The sequence below is a fragment of the Lagenorhynchus albirostris genome, chromosome 16 (assembly GCF_949774975.1).
Source record: "Lagenorhynchus albirostris chromosome 16, mLagAlb1.1, whole genome shotgun sequence".
Taxonomy (NCBI): domain Eukaryota; kingdom Metazoa; phylum Chordata; class Mammalia; order Artiodactyla; family Delphinidae; genus Lagenorhynchus; species Lagenorhynchus albirostris.
This window is the reverse complement of record NC_083110.1, coordinates 76,494,176-76,513,090: the sequence shown is the minus strand read 5'-3', so window position 1 is coordinate 76,513,090 and position 18,915 is coordinate 76,494,176. Positions and strand designations below refer to the sequence as shown.

Genomic DNA, 18,915 nt, shown 5'->3' with positions numbered 1-18,915 from the left:
TGGACGCACGAGTGGATATTGACTGCAAAGCAGTGTGTCATTCACTAAACCTACCATTCCATGCACTGGGCTTGCACTAGGGTCTACTGGTGAAAGAGACGGACGTGGTCCTTGACCTCATGGGGCTTTTTAGTCAGTATGTTACCGAGTCCAAGCTCGTGTTGCTCGCTGCACAACAGGCCAATAAATGGAGAGAGGAATTGATGGGGCAAGGAATAGCGACTTTATTTGGAAAGCCAGCAGACAGAGAAGATTGTGGACTAGCGTCCCAAAGAAGCATCTCGCCACACCCCCTTCCCTTTCAGTATAAAAGAAGCTAGAGTTCAGGCTTCTTTTATACTAGAAGGGGAGGGGGTGTGGCTGGTTGCTGCAAACTTCTTGGTGTCGGAATCCTTTGTTCTTGCAGCTGTCCATGTAGGTCAGGTCACGATGTTCCTGTAAACCTCTAACAAGAAAAACGACATTCTCCATTCTGCAACTTTTTACCTCTGTGTGATTGAAAGCGTTACATACTTTTAAAGGTCAGAGCCTTGACAGTGAGCTAGCCTGTCTATCTCAGGATATAGGTAACATCCTTCACTTGTAGCAAAAGCAATAGAATGCAAAATTTAAAGAAATAGATCCAGCATGGGGTCAGATTTGTTCTTCCCTATTACGAGTACATTTATTTGAAAAATATTATGTACTACGTGGCTAGCCCCACAGGAGAGGCAGTGGTTCCAAGAAATAGCATTAAACAGTATGTGCTAGGTGCTATTCCAAATGTGTTAGGTTTCATCACAGGTACTAATATCCCCATTATTTTACGGACGAGGAAACCAAGGCTTAGAGAGACAAACTTGTCTTGTGTCATTGGAACAGTAAGCGGTGGAGCCCTGGAGCCCTGGAGCCCTGGGTGGGCTGGACCAGGCTTCTGCAGGGAGGCAAGAGGTAGTCCAGGTGCTCCAGCGGCTGGGGGCACAGGGGACAGCTCCTCCACTTGGCTCAGGGGCATGGCTGAGGGGCCCTAGGTGTGTGTAAAAGCATTTCAGTTTGTTTCTAACTTGGGGGATGGATTCTGAAAAGTACAAGCAGGAGCCGTTCAAATGAATAATAGATACACAAAAGAAGCTTAGTCCTTTTAGGAAAAACTCTTAAAATCTACTTCAGGACTACAATAGCTTAGAGGAGTTTATTAGCTCCCCAGCCTTTGTTTTGATTGACTTGGAAATGAGATTTCTCCCTCTATGCATTGGTCCAGTCCCTCAAGTCGTTAATGAAATATCTGAGCTAATACGGTTTTTATAATTTGTACCACAATACTTAAGTGCAGAGCAGATGGTAGCTAAAGATAAATGGGAGTAAGGCAGAACCTGGCTCAGAGCATCCTGTTCCACTGGACGGTTGATGACTCTGGCTCCTGCATACATGGGCCGTGGAGGGCCTGCGCTCCTTCTGATCTTAGTGGCCTTCCCCCCAGGCCATCGGGGTGCATATTCCTCTCTGAGATAGAAAGTGGAGGATGCTACTAAGTTCTGCCAGTCCTCAATTTCTTCTGCCTTCCTTTTTATCACAAAGCACTTAAATTTGGTGGTTCCCGAGGGCGGAGCCATGTACTTATTAATGATCTGGAAGTAATTACTCCTGGGAGTACATACGCAAAGAGCACACAAAGCTGCAGGACCTCACATGGTGACCTAGGAGCTCAAACCTGGGTGAGGGTCTGCCTCTGCTCCAGGAATTCTAGAATCATGGAGGGGACGGCCACTGCCCATCATTTCATGCTAGAACACAGACCTGGGAGACTTGGAGAGGGGAAGGGACTTGCTACAGTCCACACAGCGGTAGCAGAGCTGGGACTGAACCTGGTGACAGCCTCCTGGTTTCTCTAACTGTGGGGTGGAGTTGGGGTGGTAGACATGCTGCCAGAGCTTCCGTTTTGCACTTCCCTCTGAGGAGCTGTGTGATCTTAGGCAAGTCACTGCCTGTCTGTCCTTTATGAAATGAGGGGGTCAAATTAAGGCAATATTTCTTAAAGAGTGGTCCTGGCTGAGTTGGTGTCTGGAGGTGGGCTCTGGGACTGATCCTGCTGGCCTGAACCCCCAGCCATTGAGCACACGATTCAGGTGGTCCCTCAGCACGCCTCGTGAACCCACAGTGGAGCCGGGGTCTGTGACCCCAGGAATTAGATTTCAAACGGGGACGGCCCAAGACAGCCACCTAGCTTTGTGCATTCCCTATATCCTCTACTGACTTGGTTTCCCCCAAAGTCAGTTCCTCGGTCGCGGACAAGGGGCTTCAGGCTCTGGGTGGAGGAAAGAGCCGTCCCCTCGCTTCCAAGATCGAGCCCCTCCAGGGCAACTCAGCATAACCAGGAGTAACTAGGAGTCGGGTTTGGCGGCAGCCGCTCGCAGGAGCAGGGCGCCTCAGGACGGCAGGGGTCGCTGTCCGAAAAGCTTTGGTCCCGCACGAGCGGGGCGCCGCGCGTGCGCAGGGGCCGGGGGCCGCTGACGGCCGAGGCGGGGCGGGGCGGGGCCTGGTCCCGAGCCTCGCAACCGCGCGCCGAATGCAGTGTACTTTTGCAAAAGTTGTTTCATTATTAAATGGGCTCCTGGTAGGAAAATCAGAACTGTAGACACAGATCTCCCACGGCCACTCCCCGCAGAGACGGGCGCTGCTGCGTGGGGCCCCGGTTCGACCTCTGTCGCCTACAAGGGGGTCTGTGTATCGCTTGCACCCTCTGAGAGCCCAGGCGCCGTCCGCTGCCCGCCTCTGGAGCCCCTTTCAGTTCACTGTGCAGGGCAGCGGGAGAATCAACCACGGCTCCGGGATGGTGAGTTTTAAAGAGTCTCGTGGCCAACCTGACAAGTGATGGTCGCCTGTGAGTCCACCCGGCAGGGGGCAGGGGGCGCTCTGACCCCGTGGGAAGGGCCTCCCGGGACCTCTTGGAAGCTCCTTGGACGGCTGCCGTGGCCTCCGAGGGATTTGCAGCCTGAGGTCCTGCAAGGACAGGGGCTTTGGACTGGAGGGCGGGGAGAGGAGTGGAAGGAGGGGGAGAGGGGGGAGAGGAGGCGGGGTTAGTAGTAGTCGCCCTGGTTGGGGGAGGGGAGTTGTGCAACGAGTGTGAGGATGTGGGGCCCGGTGCTCACCCGGCTGTGGCTGGATGACACTGGCACCTGGGCACTGAGATACTGACAGTCCTGCCCGCCAGCGAGGTCTGGCAGCCCTGGGTTGTGTGAGTGCCAGGGGCATGGCCAGTGCCTGGGCCCAGAGCTGGACTCAACTGAAGTCTTCCTTGGCGGGAGGTGGGAGGTGGGAGGGAGTGGCCCACCCCGACTGCCCCTCCTTGCTCCTGCGTCCTTCGTCCAGTTCTGCAACCTCTGCAGTCTCGGTGTCCTCATTTAGGAATCGGGAGCAGGGTGCTGGTGGGGCAGTGTTGGGTCCTTGGTCCTGCCTGTCTCCTCTGCCCCCTGACCTTGTCCTCTGGGAGTTCGCAAACTCCAGAGGGTGCTGGCATTACCTGAGACCTCATAAACGTCCTGGTGCCCAGGGCTCTGCTCTGACAGATGGTTGCTGTAGGTCTGGGTGGCGCAAGGAACCCCCCTGGGAACACTTCTCCTGGGGTCTGGTTGTGGACCCCATCGGCCCCAGCACTGGGAAGGGAGGTGCCAGGGTAGTGGGCAGTGGGCGGTACCCACTCCAGACTCATTAACCTGCAAGGCTCTGTGGAGAGTGAGGGATTTTAGTGGTTTCCGTGGGGAGCATTGGGCAGGACCCTGAGTTGATATTTCACTTAGGTGTCACTGCTCCCAGGAGGTGAGGACACCCCTGGACTTGGACAGCCCTGGGGGTCGGGTCCTAACCCTGAGTTCACTTGCGCAAGGCCTGGGGTCTGACCTGGGTTTGCTTGTCTGGTGCCTGCCTCTTCCCACGGGTCTTCGCTTGATGAGTGAATAGTGATAGCCATCACATCCTTCCTTCCCACTTGAGGACCAGTTCATGCTTTAGTTCATTCATCCCTATAGCAACCCTGCAAAGTTGGTAGTTCACAGGCCGAGTCCGAGGGACGCCAGACAGCTTGTCGAGTCTTCAGGTGGGAGGTGAGACTTCACCCCCACGGAGCCTGGTGCCCAGACAGCCCCATCCGAGCTGTGGAAGTAACTGAAACTCCAGACCCCGCCCTCATGACCACAGTGGCCCTGAGTTCTCCAGCCTGAGAGACTGGGGCTGGTTGGGTAAGCGGAGCTCAGGTGGATCTGGGTTCAGCCAGTTCTAGAGGCCAGGGTTGGGGGTGGTAGCTTCCTCCCCTGGCTCCCATGCCCCTGCCTGTTCCTGCTGCTTCGCCCAGCCCGGCCCCACCCTGCCACAGCCTGCCCCTCTCTGGAGGGGCTCCGCCAGCTTGCCCTTTATTATAACCAGGGCTCTCTGCTGAGGTGGGGAGGGACTGTGCCCCATCTGGAGGGATGTGCGCCTCAGTGGAGCCTTCTTTGGGCTGCCTCAAGGAGGGGGGCTCTGCATCCCTGGGTTGCAGAGGGGGGCGTGGGGAGCGCTTGGCGGCAGGAGCTGTGCCCGGCCCCACTGGTCGGAACTCCGTCTCCCAGGCCTGGGCTGTTTGCACTTCTCAACTCCAGAGCGTGGAGTCGTGGCTCCTGATGGCCCTGCAGCCAGCCAGCCCAAGGTCCGCGTGTGCCACCAGGCGTCCCCCGTGGGCAGCCGCTTTCCCAGAGGACACTGCGGCCCCACGGGAGGCCACACACTGCCCCATCACGGCTTTGACGGTGGGAGCCAGGAGGCGGAATCAAAATTGCATGGAGCGTGAACAGCTGAGGACCCAGTTTGGCCTGGTCAGGAGGATGGCCGGCCACAAAGGGACACTGTGAGGGATGCCCGGGGAGCAGAAGGGACCCATTCAGTTCTCTCAGAACGGGATTTGCCTGCTAATTAGGTGGGGAGGACCCTAGCAGTGGGTGGGCTGCAGGGAAGGGTGGGATGGGTGGGGGAGTGAGTGACCCCATTGGGGAAGAGCCTGCTGGCTCTGATCAGCTAGAACAGAAAGTCCAAACCTGGCCCTGCACACCCGCTGCTGCAGAACTGTACAAGGTGCTGGTTACAAAATGGTGACCTGCCAGCCCTGTCCCAGACCGCCCTGGTGAGACAAGAAAATCCTGCACTGGGTGGGGGCTACACACAGCAGACCCCTGTCTTGTGCTTGTCGGGGATCAGGCCTCCGGCACGCTGCCCCTCAGCATCCTGCTGTCTGTGAGGTGGGGGCTCTTTCAGCTCTAGGGTGGCTGGTGAGGCTCAGGGTCAGGAGGAATCCTGCAAGCAGCCTTGTTCCTTTACTCAGTGGGCTGTGCGAGTATTTCCACGTTCTCCGTGTGCTCTGTCGAGAGAGGTTGGGAAGCACCAGATTCTGTCATTTCATCTCATAGCAGAATGGTGCTGTATTATCCCCACTCCGCAGATGAGAAAACTGAGGCTCCAGGAGCATAACGACTTGCCCAAGGTGACACTGTGCTGGGGCTGGGCCTTTCCCTGTGATTCTGCCTTCTGGGGGTGGATGGAGCCTGGGCACGTGATGTTGATTTCAGGGTGCAGCCTGGTCGGGAGCCACAGTCCCGATAACCTCTTGGTTACCACTCCATGTGGCCTCACTGCACGTGGGACGCACTTCAGGTCCACCCAGGGCTCTGGATAGGGGAGGTAAGGGAGAATCCCCTGCAAGTGCTGATGGACAGCATGAAGACAGGCCCAGGGAGGGTCCTGGGCTTCCTGGGGAAGGGGCCCACCTCTCTTGGGGGATGCCCACCCACACACCCATGCCCACTTCTGTTGTCCCAGGTGGCAGTGGTGGCAGCCGAGAGTCATCTCTAACCCTTCTGGAGATGCTGCTGTTCCTGTCACAGCACCAACCTGTTTGCTTAAAAATGGCCTGAATGACTCTTGGTGGGCCTCTGGTGGGTCATTCGGGGTCACCTGGCTTTGTGCCCACCCTCTATGCCAAGGGCACTCGTTCGGGGCTTGTTAGGAGTGCGGTTAATGGATCCCAAGGGCGGGACTGAGTGGGGTGTGAGCAGGGGCACGGTAGTCCCGCCAGAGGATCAAACAGGGCCGAGGAGTCCTGGGTGGCTCCCTGCCATACACTCGGGTCCGTGGCATGGGTGGCTCAGTGGCCGGGTGTGGGGCAGGATGGATGGACCGTGGATGGGGCTCCTGGCTCAGATAGCTGGGGCGGCCCTGGCAGCACTTGGTCTTTGGTGCTCCCTGACTGCACAGCTGCACCCCAAGCCTCCAGCCCTCCCTGCCGCGTTGCTGATGGGGTCAGCCAGGGAGTCTTGGGGACGTCCCTGCCATAGGCTTCTCATCCTCCTGGGCAGAGCCCTGCCCAGAAGCCATGGGCTCAGTGAATTCCTGTGTGAATTATTCCTTGATGGGAGTGAAGGAGAGCTGCGATTTCCATTGTCCTCTCTCCAGGTTCAGAACAATGTGCTCAGACAGGAAAAAAATGGGAAAGTTTTGCTTAGCTAGCAGATTGTTCCCAGAGCATTTCACAATTTGGATTGAAAAACGGGTTGCTGTTTCTTAGGCCATCTCTTGAGGCCTGATGGGTTTTCCATTCCAGCTTGAGGCAGGAGAGGGAACTTGAGTGGGGCTGGGAGGCTGGATGGAGCCCAGGAAAGCTCCCCAGGGGTCCGAGTCTCTGGGGAAGCTGACTTCTGCATTTGTCCCCCTACCCTCTGCTCTGGTTTCTTTCTTTCTTTTTAAAAATATTTATTTATTTATTTTGGCTGCGCCGGGTCTTAGTTGTGGCACTCGGGATCTTTAGTTGCGGCATGCGGGCTTCTTAGTTGTGGCATGCGGGATCTAGTTCCCTGATCAGGAATCGAACCCGGGCCTGCGGAGTCTTACCCACTGCACCACCAGGGAAGTCCCTGTGCTCTGGTTTTGAATGAAGGCTCTGTGGGCGGATGGAATTGAAGATGAGAGAATCTGGAAGTAACTGTGACCTCCTTAACCCTAAGATCTTACTCTTGAAACTAGAGTCTCTGGGTTTCAGAGCTAGAAGACCCTAAAGAGCACCAGGCAGCTGACACTTGCTCAAGGACACACAACAGCTTAGCAGCAGGAGCTGAACTTGAACCCAGATCTTTGAACTTTCAACTTTCTGGAGTTGGCAATTAGAGAAAAGGGTCCTGGTTTGTGTCTGCTCCCTTTTACACCCAGACCCTCATGTGCTACCTGACATATTCCACTCAACATGACAAAATAGGAAAGAATTGAATTTGTTTTCTATTGCCAAGTAACAAATTACCACAAAATTAGCAGATTAAAACACATGCATTGATTATCTCACAATTTCTGTGGGTCTGGAGTCTGGGAGGGCTTAGCTGGGTCCTCTGCTCAGGGTATCCCAGGCTGTAGATCAGGTGTCACCTGGGCTGTGTTCCTTTCAAGACCTGGGAGTGGGGGGGCCTCCTCCAAGAAAATGGGGTTGTTGGCAGAATTCAGCTCCTGCCGGTTGTAGGACTGAGGTCTTGCTTTCTTGCCGACAGTGGGCCAGGGGCTGCTCTTGGCTCCCGGAGGCCTGCAGTACCTTGCCACGCAGCACCCACGCGGCCCCTCACACAGTCTGGCGGCCCACTTCCTCAAGGCCAGAGGAGGGTATCCCTCTCCAGTCTGCTAAGACGGCGTCTCCTACAACGTGATGTAATCAGGTGAAGCGGCTGAGTGACTAGCCCATACCTGTGGCTATTCTACTGACCAGAAGCAAATTACAGGTTCTGTCTGTACTCGGGCATTTAGACAAGGGTGTGACCCATGGGTGGATGTCCACCATAGAAGTGGAAGTCTGGACGAAGTAAACACACAAGGAAGAGCGAGAGTGAAGTTTTTAAGCGGTGCATCGATGCAAGGCATCCTTTCCCCACCCCCGCTCCTGCCGGCCCAAGCTTGAAACGTGAGCTGTGCTTTATCTGACTGACACGGGTGCTGATACGGCAGTGGCTCTGCTGGGATATAAAGCTGCTACGGGAGACTGTAAATAACGAAAAGGTTGGTTTCCGCCCTGTCGGCCCCTCTTTTCGGCTCTGTGTCCCGAGTTGGCTTCCTTGGGCCAGGAGGCAGATGAACAGTTTCTTTGTATTTCCAGGGCCACCCTAAAGACAGGCCCCCTCAGCCTTTCTTTGGGTCTGCAGAGGGGGAGGCTTTGTGGGCATTGGGGAGGGAGGCCTTGCGTGCTTTGGGGGAAAGGCTGGGGTTTGGTTTCTGGGATCGACAGACACTGGTGCCCTGATGCCCCCCGAGATGGGAGAGTGGCTGCATGGATGTTAGCGGTGGGCAGGGGGCTGGATACCAGGAGCAGCAGCTATAGGCCCCGTGGCCAAGCTCATGGTCAATGTAGCAAAGGTACAGTGGGGGTGAGTGGTCCACAGCGGACCAAGGACAGGGCCTCTCTGCTGTGGCCCTGGGTTCATGCACAGCTGAGTCTTTGGGGGGCAGAAGGAGGGCCCAGTGCTACTAATTTTGGGGGTCTCCTCAACCCTGGTGAGTGAGGTGTTGGAAAAAACCCCAGCCCTCCTGAGTTTGAATGCTGAGTGGCAATGTTTTACTGTCAAGTGGGGAGCAATCTAGCCCAGAGACCAGGTGCTGGGGGCTGAGGTTTGGGAAAGGAAAAGTAAGGGAGGTTTTCCAAAGCCCAAACACCTTGAACTGTGTCTGTCCCTTATCAGGATCGCAGGGTCGCAGGGTGACGGCCAGCGATACCACGGGCCGGCTAGAGGGGCCTTGCTGCGTGCGTGAGGTGTGGGCTGGGATTACAGCGTCCAGCTAACTCAGCTGTTCATGGGACGTACCTGAGTCGGGACTGTGGCACTCAGCCAGGTCTGCCCTGGGCTGGGCAGGCTAGGTGGCCAGGTCTGGGTTCGTCACGGGCCCCATCTAGGTTTAATTTTACGTAGAAAAATTATCAAATGAGATGCTTCTCAAATCCGAGTGTCATGGAGCAAAGCCATGCTTGTTAACATAAATAATATTCTAGCAGGTAGCTGCTTTATAAGGTCAGCAGAGTGGGTCCCTGTACCTTGGTGGGCCTATGTGGTTAGAGGGGCACAGGGTTTTATTACATCTGTTTTAGAGATGAGGAAGCTGAGATTCTGAAAAGAGATTCTATGAAGTGCCCAGCATCAACTCCAGAAGATTCCAGTGGCAACTGGGGGAGTGTCCCCTCACCCCCACCCCACAGCCCTTCTGCGAACCCAGTGGTCCTCTGTCTTTGGAGTCTTCTCGAGACACATGGGAGGAGCCTTTACAGCACCCGTACCCAGTCTGGGTGGGTCCACCGCATGCATCTTTGTAACAGACTTCCAGGTGCCTCTGATGCCGCGGCTGGGTTGAGATCCCTTGGAACAAAGTTTCGATGATCAGACCTAGAAGTTTTGGTCAGTGATGAGATGCAGAGAAGCATCGTCCACCCACTGAATAATGAATGATTTCATGCCCGACAGCTGCTGACACATTTCTTTTCCTGGGACTGAATCAGACCATGCGGTTGTGATTATGTGTTCTGTTGCTGACCCACTGCCAGCACTGGGAGTTTAGAATCCATAATTCGGGAGACTTTATTGAGTACCTACTGTGAGCGGGGCAGGGGATGCTGAGCCGGGTACCACAGAAAGCACCCCCCAGGGGCCAGGACACTCCCCTTAGCTTTGCACCGTTTATCTGTTCTGCTTAGAGGTGCCCAGCAGGGGTAGACAGCGGATTAGGCTTCTGGTTCTTTGAAGGACACAGAGAGAGTGACAGGCTTGGGGGTTGCTGGGAGGGTGGGGCATGTGTTGCCGCCTGCAGTTCTGACCTCAGGTGGAGCTGATCTTCACCCTTGGGTGCCTGTCCTGCTCTGACACCGCTGGCCGTGTGACCCGCAGTATTTTTAGGTCTCTCCAATCTGCATTCATCACAGCCCTAATCCCTAATGAATGCAGTGCATCAATTAAACAGGATCCTCAGTAGAAAGAGCTTTGAGTTCCCTGTGGGCTCTGACGGGTGGCGGTATGGGTGGCGCTGACTTTCCGATAGCGCTTGATAAAACAGTTCCCGCCCTCCACCGCGAGAGGCGTCTCTCGTTTCTAGTGATTTATTGTGCTTACAACATGGATGTTCACAAGCAAATGCATGTTTATCCAGGCTCGGAAGTCTGCTCCCCCGAGCATGTACACGTGTGAAGGAAGAACAGAAGAATCAGAGTCTGGAAGGTTTTTAGAGGAAGGGGAGAGGCTGGATCCCTTGATTTCCTCTGCACACCTGCCGCCGCCCCAGCCGGGCACCTTGAATCAATTTACGGACAACTGCCAAGAAAAGCTTGAGTTGGACTAATTTAAGAAATTGATCAACAATTTCACTTTCTACCAGAGTTTGTAGGGTGCTTACAGTGCCAGGAACAGTGCCAGGGGCTAGCGGGCAAGGACTAAGAGAAGACAGATGGCATCTCACGGTCATGGGGAGGGAGAGGCCAAAACAATAAAATTCATGCAAGTCAGGGGACTTCCCTGGTGGTCCAGTGGTTGGGACTCCGTGCTTGCAATGCAGGGGGGGCGCAGGTTCGATCTCTGGTCGGGGAACTAGGATCCCGCATGCTGCATGGTGTGGCCAAAAAATAAAAAACTCATGCAAGTCAGGATGGAAGAGCAGCTGGGGCATCAGAGGAGACTGGAGCAGCTGGGGCACTGGGGCAGGTGCATGGAAGAAGGTGGCATTTAAATGGGGCCCTGTATCCTGGGCAGGAGTGTGCTTGGTGAAGGAAAGGGGGTCAGGCCCATAGGTTTGCTGGTGGGATGTGGGTGCTTCCTCTCGGCCACAGAGCAGGCAGAGCTGATTACAGGGCCCACCAGCTGACAACTGCCCAGGCCACGCATCTAGAGGGCACCACAGTGTCCCAGAAAATAAACCTAACTGGCAAAATGTAAACTTGGGTTTGGGAGTCAGAGAGAAGTGAGCAGCCTTCAGCTGCCTCCAAGACAGTGTCTCGGTTGGAAAGTCACATGCAATGACGTCTCTATTTTGCACACAGTGTACGAAGTGTTGGTTCCTTACCTGCACTCAGCAAATAGATGTGAACACATATATCAAGAGTACCAATCAGAAGATACTAAATCATCAGCCTTCCTGGGTACCTGCTGCTTCTCTGGCCCTTAGAGTTGAGCACATGCTCTGAGCTATAGGAAACCAAGTTTGGTCCCCAACCGTCGGGTGCACGTTCCCATGTGGCTCCGTATCCATGAAGTGAGGTGGTCCAGCACTGCTCTCCCAGGTGGTGATTTGGAATGGAAGGGACTGGGAGAGAAGCTGCATCGAACCAGTGATGCTTTTGACTGAGTATCTGGCTCCTTGGGAGAGCCCGTCGCTTTCTGCAAGGCTTTCTCATCAGCTTTCTTTCCTTTGAGACAGTCTTTGTGTTGGGCTAGGACTCCTACCACCCTTGGAGTGGCCAGGGAGCTGATTACACACGCAGCACCTGGGATGTTTGATACTTAAAGGGGGCAAGTCCCTCTCTCCTTGCCCCTTGGCGAATCTCGCCTGCGTTAGGATACAGCTCTGCCGCCAGCTTCCTACCCTGTGATTTCTGCTGACAGTTGGCAAACTGTCGAGGAGACCAGAGGTGGATGACTAAGCCTGGTTAGTTTCATGCTTCAGCTACACCATCGGTGTCTGAAAGGCTAAGTGGCCTTGCTCGGCCATGGAATGTTTCTGCGATGCCTGGCAGGTGGCATGCATGCGTGCGGCTCAGCTCTGCCCCGAGCTCTCCCTGGCGGTTTCACCTGTTAAGTAAGTGGATCTCCTCTGAGTGGACGAGGGAGGGAAAACCTGACTACGTTATATTTGTTCTTTTTTATTATAAAGGTCATATATGCTCACTGAAAAACAATATAGGAAAAAAGAAAAAACACCCCAGGAGGGCGGAAGAATCATCCATACTCCCACCTCTCAGAGAAGCTCCTGATGACGTGTTGGCACCTTTCCTTATAGGTTTTCTGTCTATACACTCACGTAACTCTTCTTTCCAAAATTGCAACACCGTAGGTAACACAGCATCTGGGAAGGCAGAAGTTCATTTGCTGTGGTTACCTGAAGAGTGCCATCCATGGTCTCCCTTAGTTATGCAGATGTAGAGCAGGCTGGCACCCAGCTGGGGCATGAGTCTTTTTTTTTTTATGTTTTAACATCTTTATTGCAGTATAATTGCTTTACAATGGTGTGTTAGTTTCTGCTTTATAACAAAGTGAATCAGTTATACATATACGTATGTCCCCATATCTCTTCCCTCTTGCGTCTCCCTCCCTCCCACCCTCCCTACCCCACCCCTCTAGGTGGTCACAAAGCACCGAGCTGGTCTCCCTGTGCTATGCGGCTGCTTCCCGCTAGCTATCTACCTTACGTTTGGTAGTGTATATATGTCCATGCCAGTCTCTCACTTCGTCCCAGCTTACCCTTCCCCCTCCCCATATCCTCAAGTCCATTCTCTAGTAGGTCTGTGTCTTTATTCCCCTCTGACCCCTAGGTTCTTCATGACCTTTTTCTTTTTTTCTCTTAGATTCCATATATATGTGTTAGCATACGGTATTTGTTTTTCTGTTTCTGACTTACTTCACTCTGTATGACGAACTCTAGGTCCATCCACCTCACTACAAATATCTCAATTTCGTTTCTTTTTACGGCTGAGTAATGTTCCATTGTATATATGTGCCACATCTTCTTTATCCATTCATCCAATGATGGACACTTAGGTTGCTTCCATGTCCTGGCTATTGTAAATAGAGCTGCAATGAACATTAGAGAAATGCAAATCAAAACTACAATGAGATTATCATCTCACACCGGTCAGAATGGCCATCATCAAAAAATCTACAAACAATAAATGCTGGAGACGGTGCGGAGAAAAGGGAATACTCTTGCACTGTTGGTGGGAATGTAGATTGATACAGCCACTGTGGAGAACAGTATGGAGGTTCCTTAAAAAACTAAAAATAGAACTACCATATGACCCAGCAATCCCACTACTGGGCATGTACCCTGAGAAAACCATAATTCAAGAAGAGTCATGTACCACTATGTTCATTGGGGCATGAATCTTGAGCCTCCCGGAGAGGAGGCATATAGGGAGACAGGGACCTCTGGGAGGAGGCTGGACACCAAGTTCCCAATCCCAGATGCCCAAGATTACAAGTTGGGGAGAACTGTTGGGGGGCTCAGTGTAGCCCTAATATGGTTCTAGGCTTGGGGTAGGTTCATTATGTCTCTAAAGAAAACCTATCTTGAGGAAAGGGGGTATGTAGCCTGGAGAGCTAGCCTCCACCCTGGGGCAGAGTGTCCCTGTGGCCCACTTCTGGTCACTCTTGTCCATTAGGGCAGTGCCACAGTGTCCCAGGTGACCTGAGGTCTCCAGGGGTAGTGGACATCTGTGTGGGGTGGATACGTTAGCTAGAATTGCCTTCCCTACATAGTTCCGGGTTCATGTGGGCCGCAAGCGATGCTTTGCATGAGATTTTGAAGGCGGAAATGAAGTAGCAGCCGTATTCCTTTCCATCTGGGAGACTGGAGCACAAGGCACCCTGGCAGCTCGCAAACTTCGTTGCTCACCTCCAGGCTCACCTGGCTGGCAGGGGCTGCCAGCTCTCCTCCTTCAGCCTCCGCAGCTTCTGGGCCCGGGGTGTGTTTAGCTCTGTGATGAATGGCACCAGAGTGCAGGACACCCCCATCATCCAAGCGTGTTCTAGTCCATCCCGTGGGCTCTGCTCATTCTGTTTTCCTTGACCTTCCCCACCTCACATCCACCTTCCCTTCTTTTTTTTTTTTTTTTAAATGACTGCCATGATCTACTCAAACTTGGGGTTCCTGTAACATGGCTGGTATTTCCTCTCAGTGATTATGTACAACGTAAGACTAACCCATTTTATTAATTTATTTATTTTTGCTGTGTTGGGTCTTCGTTTCTGTGCGAGGGCTTTCTCTAGTTGCGGCGAGCGGGGGCCACTCTTCATCGCGGTGCGCGGGCCTCTCACTGTCGCGGCCTCTCTTGTTGCGGAGCACAGGCTCCAGACGCGCAGGCTCAGTAGTTGTGGCTCACGGGCCTAGTTGCTCTGCAGCATGTGGGATCTTCCCAGACCAGGGCTCGAACCCGTGTCCCCTGCATTAGCAGGCGGATTCTCAACCACTGCGCCACCAGGGAAGCCGCCACCTTCCCTTCTTGATGGCCGACTTCAGACTGTGGCACCAGATGTAGAAGGGAGAGCTTCCCAGAGACGGTTCAATCAGCTCCCACAACTGGGCAGCAACAAATCCCTATCATATACATATATACGTATATGATATGTACTTATATGATAATCATGTGATCTTATGATAATAAATCATATATTTGTATTTATCATATAATTCTTGTGTTCGCTTTAAAGATGCAGAAGCAGAGACCTGGGAAACTACCAGGCCAACATCACGCCTGCCCGACGCCCATTCAGCACTGGCCGCGAGGGGCCCACAGTCTGCCAGCGAGGATGTTCTCCTTCTCTGGCTGGGAGTCTCCAGCCTCTTCAGGAAAGAAGCCAGAGAGGTAGGGTGCTCTCCAGCACTATCTTCTTACCCACCCACCTTCTCCATTTCCTCAGAGCTGTCAGCTCCCAGAGCCAGAGCTGGGCCTTGGGCCATCCGCCATGAACACTCATCAGACTCAGGAAAAGGGAGGAGGGTGGTGCTGCGGAGGAAGCACAGGGAGAGAAGAGCTCAGAAAGGAAAGGCAGTCGGCGGGGGAGGCCCCAAAGACTAGAGGGCGCCCCCCACGTGTGGTCTTCACCTCAAAAGAGGGCACAGCATTGGGGTGCTACTTGGTGCCAGCTGCCAGGCCCTCTGAGATAAGCACACAGCCTGGCAGGGAGCCCCTTCTCTGTCCCAGGAGAGCCAGAGCCACCCCAGAGAGAGGGACAGAGCCACAGTCTTCCCAGAGAGGGGGCGGAGCCACAGCCATGGGGGGTGGAGCCACAACCATGGGGGGCGGAGCCACAGTCTTCCCAGAGAGGGGGGCAGAGCCACAGGCTTCCAGGGTCGGTCTCTAGGGGCTTTGTGCTTGAGAGAAAACTCAGGTGTAGCCTCTGTGAAGAACGCCTGCAGGGGTTTGGGGGGCTGGGAAAGACACCCACCTCCAAACCCTCAAGAGTAGGTGGGGGCTGGAGCACGGGGAATAAAAACCAACCAACCAACCAACAAAGCTTTATAGCCAGGTTCACAAGTCTGTAACATCACATGGGATAACCAGTAGGGGGAGAGAGGTTGGGGTCTCACTTTCCATTTTCTAAGCCAGGAAGGGGCATACAGAGATGCTGAGTGGCCAAAAAGAACTATATAAATATGTATGTGTTATATATATATGCTATATATATATTTGGTCTCCTATGGGTACTGTAACAAGCTATCACAAACTGGGTGGCTTAGGACAAGAGAAGCTTATTTTCCCACAGTTCTGGTGGGCAGAAGTCCAAATTCAAGGTGTCAGGCAAGCTTGCTTTTCTGGTTTCTGGCGGCTGCTGGGAATGCTTGGTGCTCCCTGGCTTGCAGCTGCGTCATTGTAATCTCTGCCTCTGTCTTCATGTGGCTGTCCTCCGTCTGTGTGTCTGTGCCTTCCCATGGTATTCTTCTTTCTATATGTGTCTCTGCATCTCTTCTCCTTCTAAGGACTCCAGTCATGTGGGATTAAGGGCACATCTTATTGCAGTGTGTCCTCCTCTTAACTTACAACTAAATTACATGTAAAGACCTTTCCCTTCAGTACAAATACCCCATTTCCAAATAAGGTCACATTTATAGATACCAGGGATTAGAACTTCAACATATTGTTTTGGGGGACATAATTCAACCCATAGCACTCTGGCTTTCCCCATATCTTCCCTGTGCTTCCTGGGACCACCTCCAAAGTAAACCACCTGCCTCCAAGTCCTTCTCTCTGGGCTGTCTTTGGGGTCCTAAACCAAGATGGAGGGTAGAGATCTGAAAAGAAAAGAGAAAGGGGAGCTAAGCTCAGGGAAGGAGAGAGTTAAGATGAAATGATCCATTGGCCCTAATATCAAGAAATGAGGTCAAGTTGAAGGAGACCTCTGGGAGATGGGGGAGCAATGGGAAAGGAGCTTCTTTTTTTAGAACTTGGCAGATGCTCTGGCTGGAGCTGGGCCACATCTGGGAAGGCAGTGGGAGAGTGAAGCTGAAGATGGAGCCAGACTTGAGCCTGAGGACCTGGAGAGGAGGCCGGGGCCCTCAGACTGGGTCCTCTAGTCCAGCCAGCTCCGGCTCTGGCTGGGGAATCTGAGACCCAGAGACGGGCAGCAACTCTCCTTGGCTCCCGGCAGAGACTAGAAGCTCTGCTCCTCTGGTCTGTCTCTGGTCCTCCTGTTTTTGGCCTCTCTTCCATGGTAGGGTTGGTGGGCGGCAGGATGCAGTCAGAACTGTCTGGGCTCTGCTGACCCAGGCCATCTCTGCTTGGGCCAGGGTGGAGGAGGGCAGACTCCACAGCGAAGGACCGATGCCCACCCGGTCCAGGACCATCCACCGACTCTGTTTTGTATTGTGTGGGAGTTGGGGCAGCATCTCTGTGGCTCTGCCTTCCCCCCACTCCCATGCATTTTCATTAGGCTTATTAATAAATTGTGGCCATATCCCCCTGCCCACAAAGTCGACTTGTTATATTTATAGCTCTTGGAAATCTCCCTGCCTAAAGCCTCCACCCCTCCAACTCTGCCAGGGCCTCTGCTTGGTCAGAAATGTGCCTTTTCTCAGCACTGTTATTTCAGCCTGGCTCTGATGGGCTGTGGTATCCACAGGCAGAGGAGCTTACTTGGTGACAGGCAGCGGACACCATCCAAACAGGTCTGGTTTTGTCAGCAAATACCTTAGAATCACCCTTGGAGAAGAAAATGTATTTCATTTGGGGGCAGTGGGAAGACACTGGTGCTGTTTAATGTAATTATATATCTTTCAGCTCCTTTAAAAGATTTTTTATTTTAACTCTCCATGGGAAGTAGAATGGAATTATCTGAAGCCTGTTTTCTAACTCAAGGAACAGCAGTTGGAATCATTATTTTCTGACCGAAGGAGACACTTGTGTAAAATTTTCTGGGTGCGGAGTCCAAGCTGGAATCACTCCCGAGTGAGTGGGGTATGAGATCCGGTGTATCAGTTTCTTCTTGCTGCTGTAACAAATGACCACAAACTCTGTGGCTTAACACAACACAAATTTATTAAGTTACAATTTTGTAGTTCAGAAGACCGAAGGGGACCTCAGCGTGTTAAAAGCTGGGTGCCGGCAGGCTGATTCCTTACTGGAGGTTCTAGGGGGGCATCCATTACCTTGCCCTTTCCAGCTTCTTGAGGCCGCCTGCATCCCTTGGATGGTGGCTCTTTTCCCCCGTTTTCAAAGCCTGTCACTCTGACCTCTGCTCCTGTCATTCCTTCTCTGACTCTGACCCTCCTGCCTCCCTCTGACATGGACCTTTGTGATGTCCTTTAGCCCATCGGGTAATCCAGGATAATCTCCCATCTCTAGACTGTTAATTAATTGCATCTGTAAAGTCCCTTTTACCATGGAAAGGGACAAATTCACCATTCTGGGGAATAGGATTGAAGACCCTTGGGGCTGTAATTTGGCCTATCATAGCCGGAAAATCGTTTCCATGGCCTGGCTTCTCCAATCCTTCCACTGCCCTGGGAGGCAGAAGGAGAGGGGGTTGTGGGCCCCCTTTCATGGAGATGCCCAGAGGTGAAGTCATTGCCCAGGATTGAGAAGTGAGTGCCAGAGCCGAGAGTGGAACCAGGGTCTCCCCATGGCAATGCCAGCACTGTTCCTGTCAGCTCCCGTGAGCCCCTGTCAAAACAGGCTCTCTGCGTGGAGACTGAGTGTGTGGATTCTGTCTGCAAATGGAACCTGCGCTGTGGACCTGGCTCCATGATTCACCTGAGATCACAAAGTCCGTGAGTTTCTTAATGTCCCTGGGTCTCAATCTTCTGGGGAAAGTAGTCATTTTTCTATAAAGCTCATAATAAGTGTTGGCTATGTGGTAGCCATTACTAATAACCACAGGGCAGAACCTCAAAGCTTAGACCCTCCAAGGACGTGCGCTGAGGTGCCAGGATGCCTCTGGTTCTTGCCTGCTGTGCTCGGGGCCCTACACATGCTCGCTCTTCTCTTTGTTCCTCTCTGTTGGCCAAACCCTACTCATCATTCTAAGCCCTGGATATCACCTCCTCCAGGAAGTTCTCTTTGGTTGCGCCAGGTGGAGTTGGCTGCTCCTTCCCAATGTTGGAACCATGGTTGCCTCTCAGGAGGGGTGAACCTGGACAGGGAGACGGAAGGATTCCAGTGTTACCCTCTGCAGATCCGGGTTGGAATTCCAGGCCTGTCACTTACCGGTATATGTTTTCAGGCTCTTCTGAACCTGATTCCTTACCCGTGACGTGGGATGGAGGATGACAGGCTTACTTCCCAAGATGTTGTGAGGCCTGAATGAGACCATTCATGTGAAGCCCTTCCCTCGAGTCTTGCACATGTTAAGTTCTCAGTAAATGGTAGCTACATACAAGGAAAGCATGGAAATCCCACAGTTACTTGAGACAGAGGAACCCAGGTACAAATTCGCTCTGCTTTTGGCTGGAATCACATCAGCGTGAGGGCTTAGCTGCTGCACACTGGACCCTTGTTATGGCCATCTTTTATTTATTTTCTTTAACTTTTTATTTTATATTGAAGTATAGCCGATTAACAATGTTGTGACAGTTTCAGGTGCACAGCAAAGCGACTCAGCCATATATATATCCATGTATCCATTCTCCCCCGAAGTCCCCTCCCATCCAGGCTGGTTATGGCCATCTTTGATTAGCAAAAATGGAATATCAGGTTAATTGCTG

At 53.0% G+C, this 18,915-nt stretch overlaps 1 protein-coding gene across 1 annotated transcript in view; it reads left to right on the top strand.

Annotated features, from left to right (window-relative positions):
• The first annotated feature begins 429 nt into the window (after positions 1-429).
• LOC132506957 (uncharacterized) overlaps positions 430-18,915 on the top strand; it is a 63,638-nt gene continuing 45,152 nt past the window's right edge. Inside the window, exons 1-3 of the mRNA XM_060125778.1 lie at positions 430-437; positions 2,598-2,812; positions 14,427-14,581. Coding sequence (XP_059981761.1) covers positions 430-437; positions 2,598-2,812; positions 14,427-14,581 — 378 coding nt within the window. The remainder of the gene's footprint in view (positions 438-2,597; positions 2,813-14,426; positions 14,582-18,915) is intronic.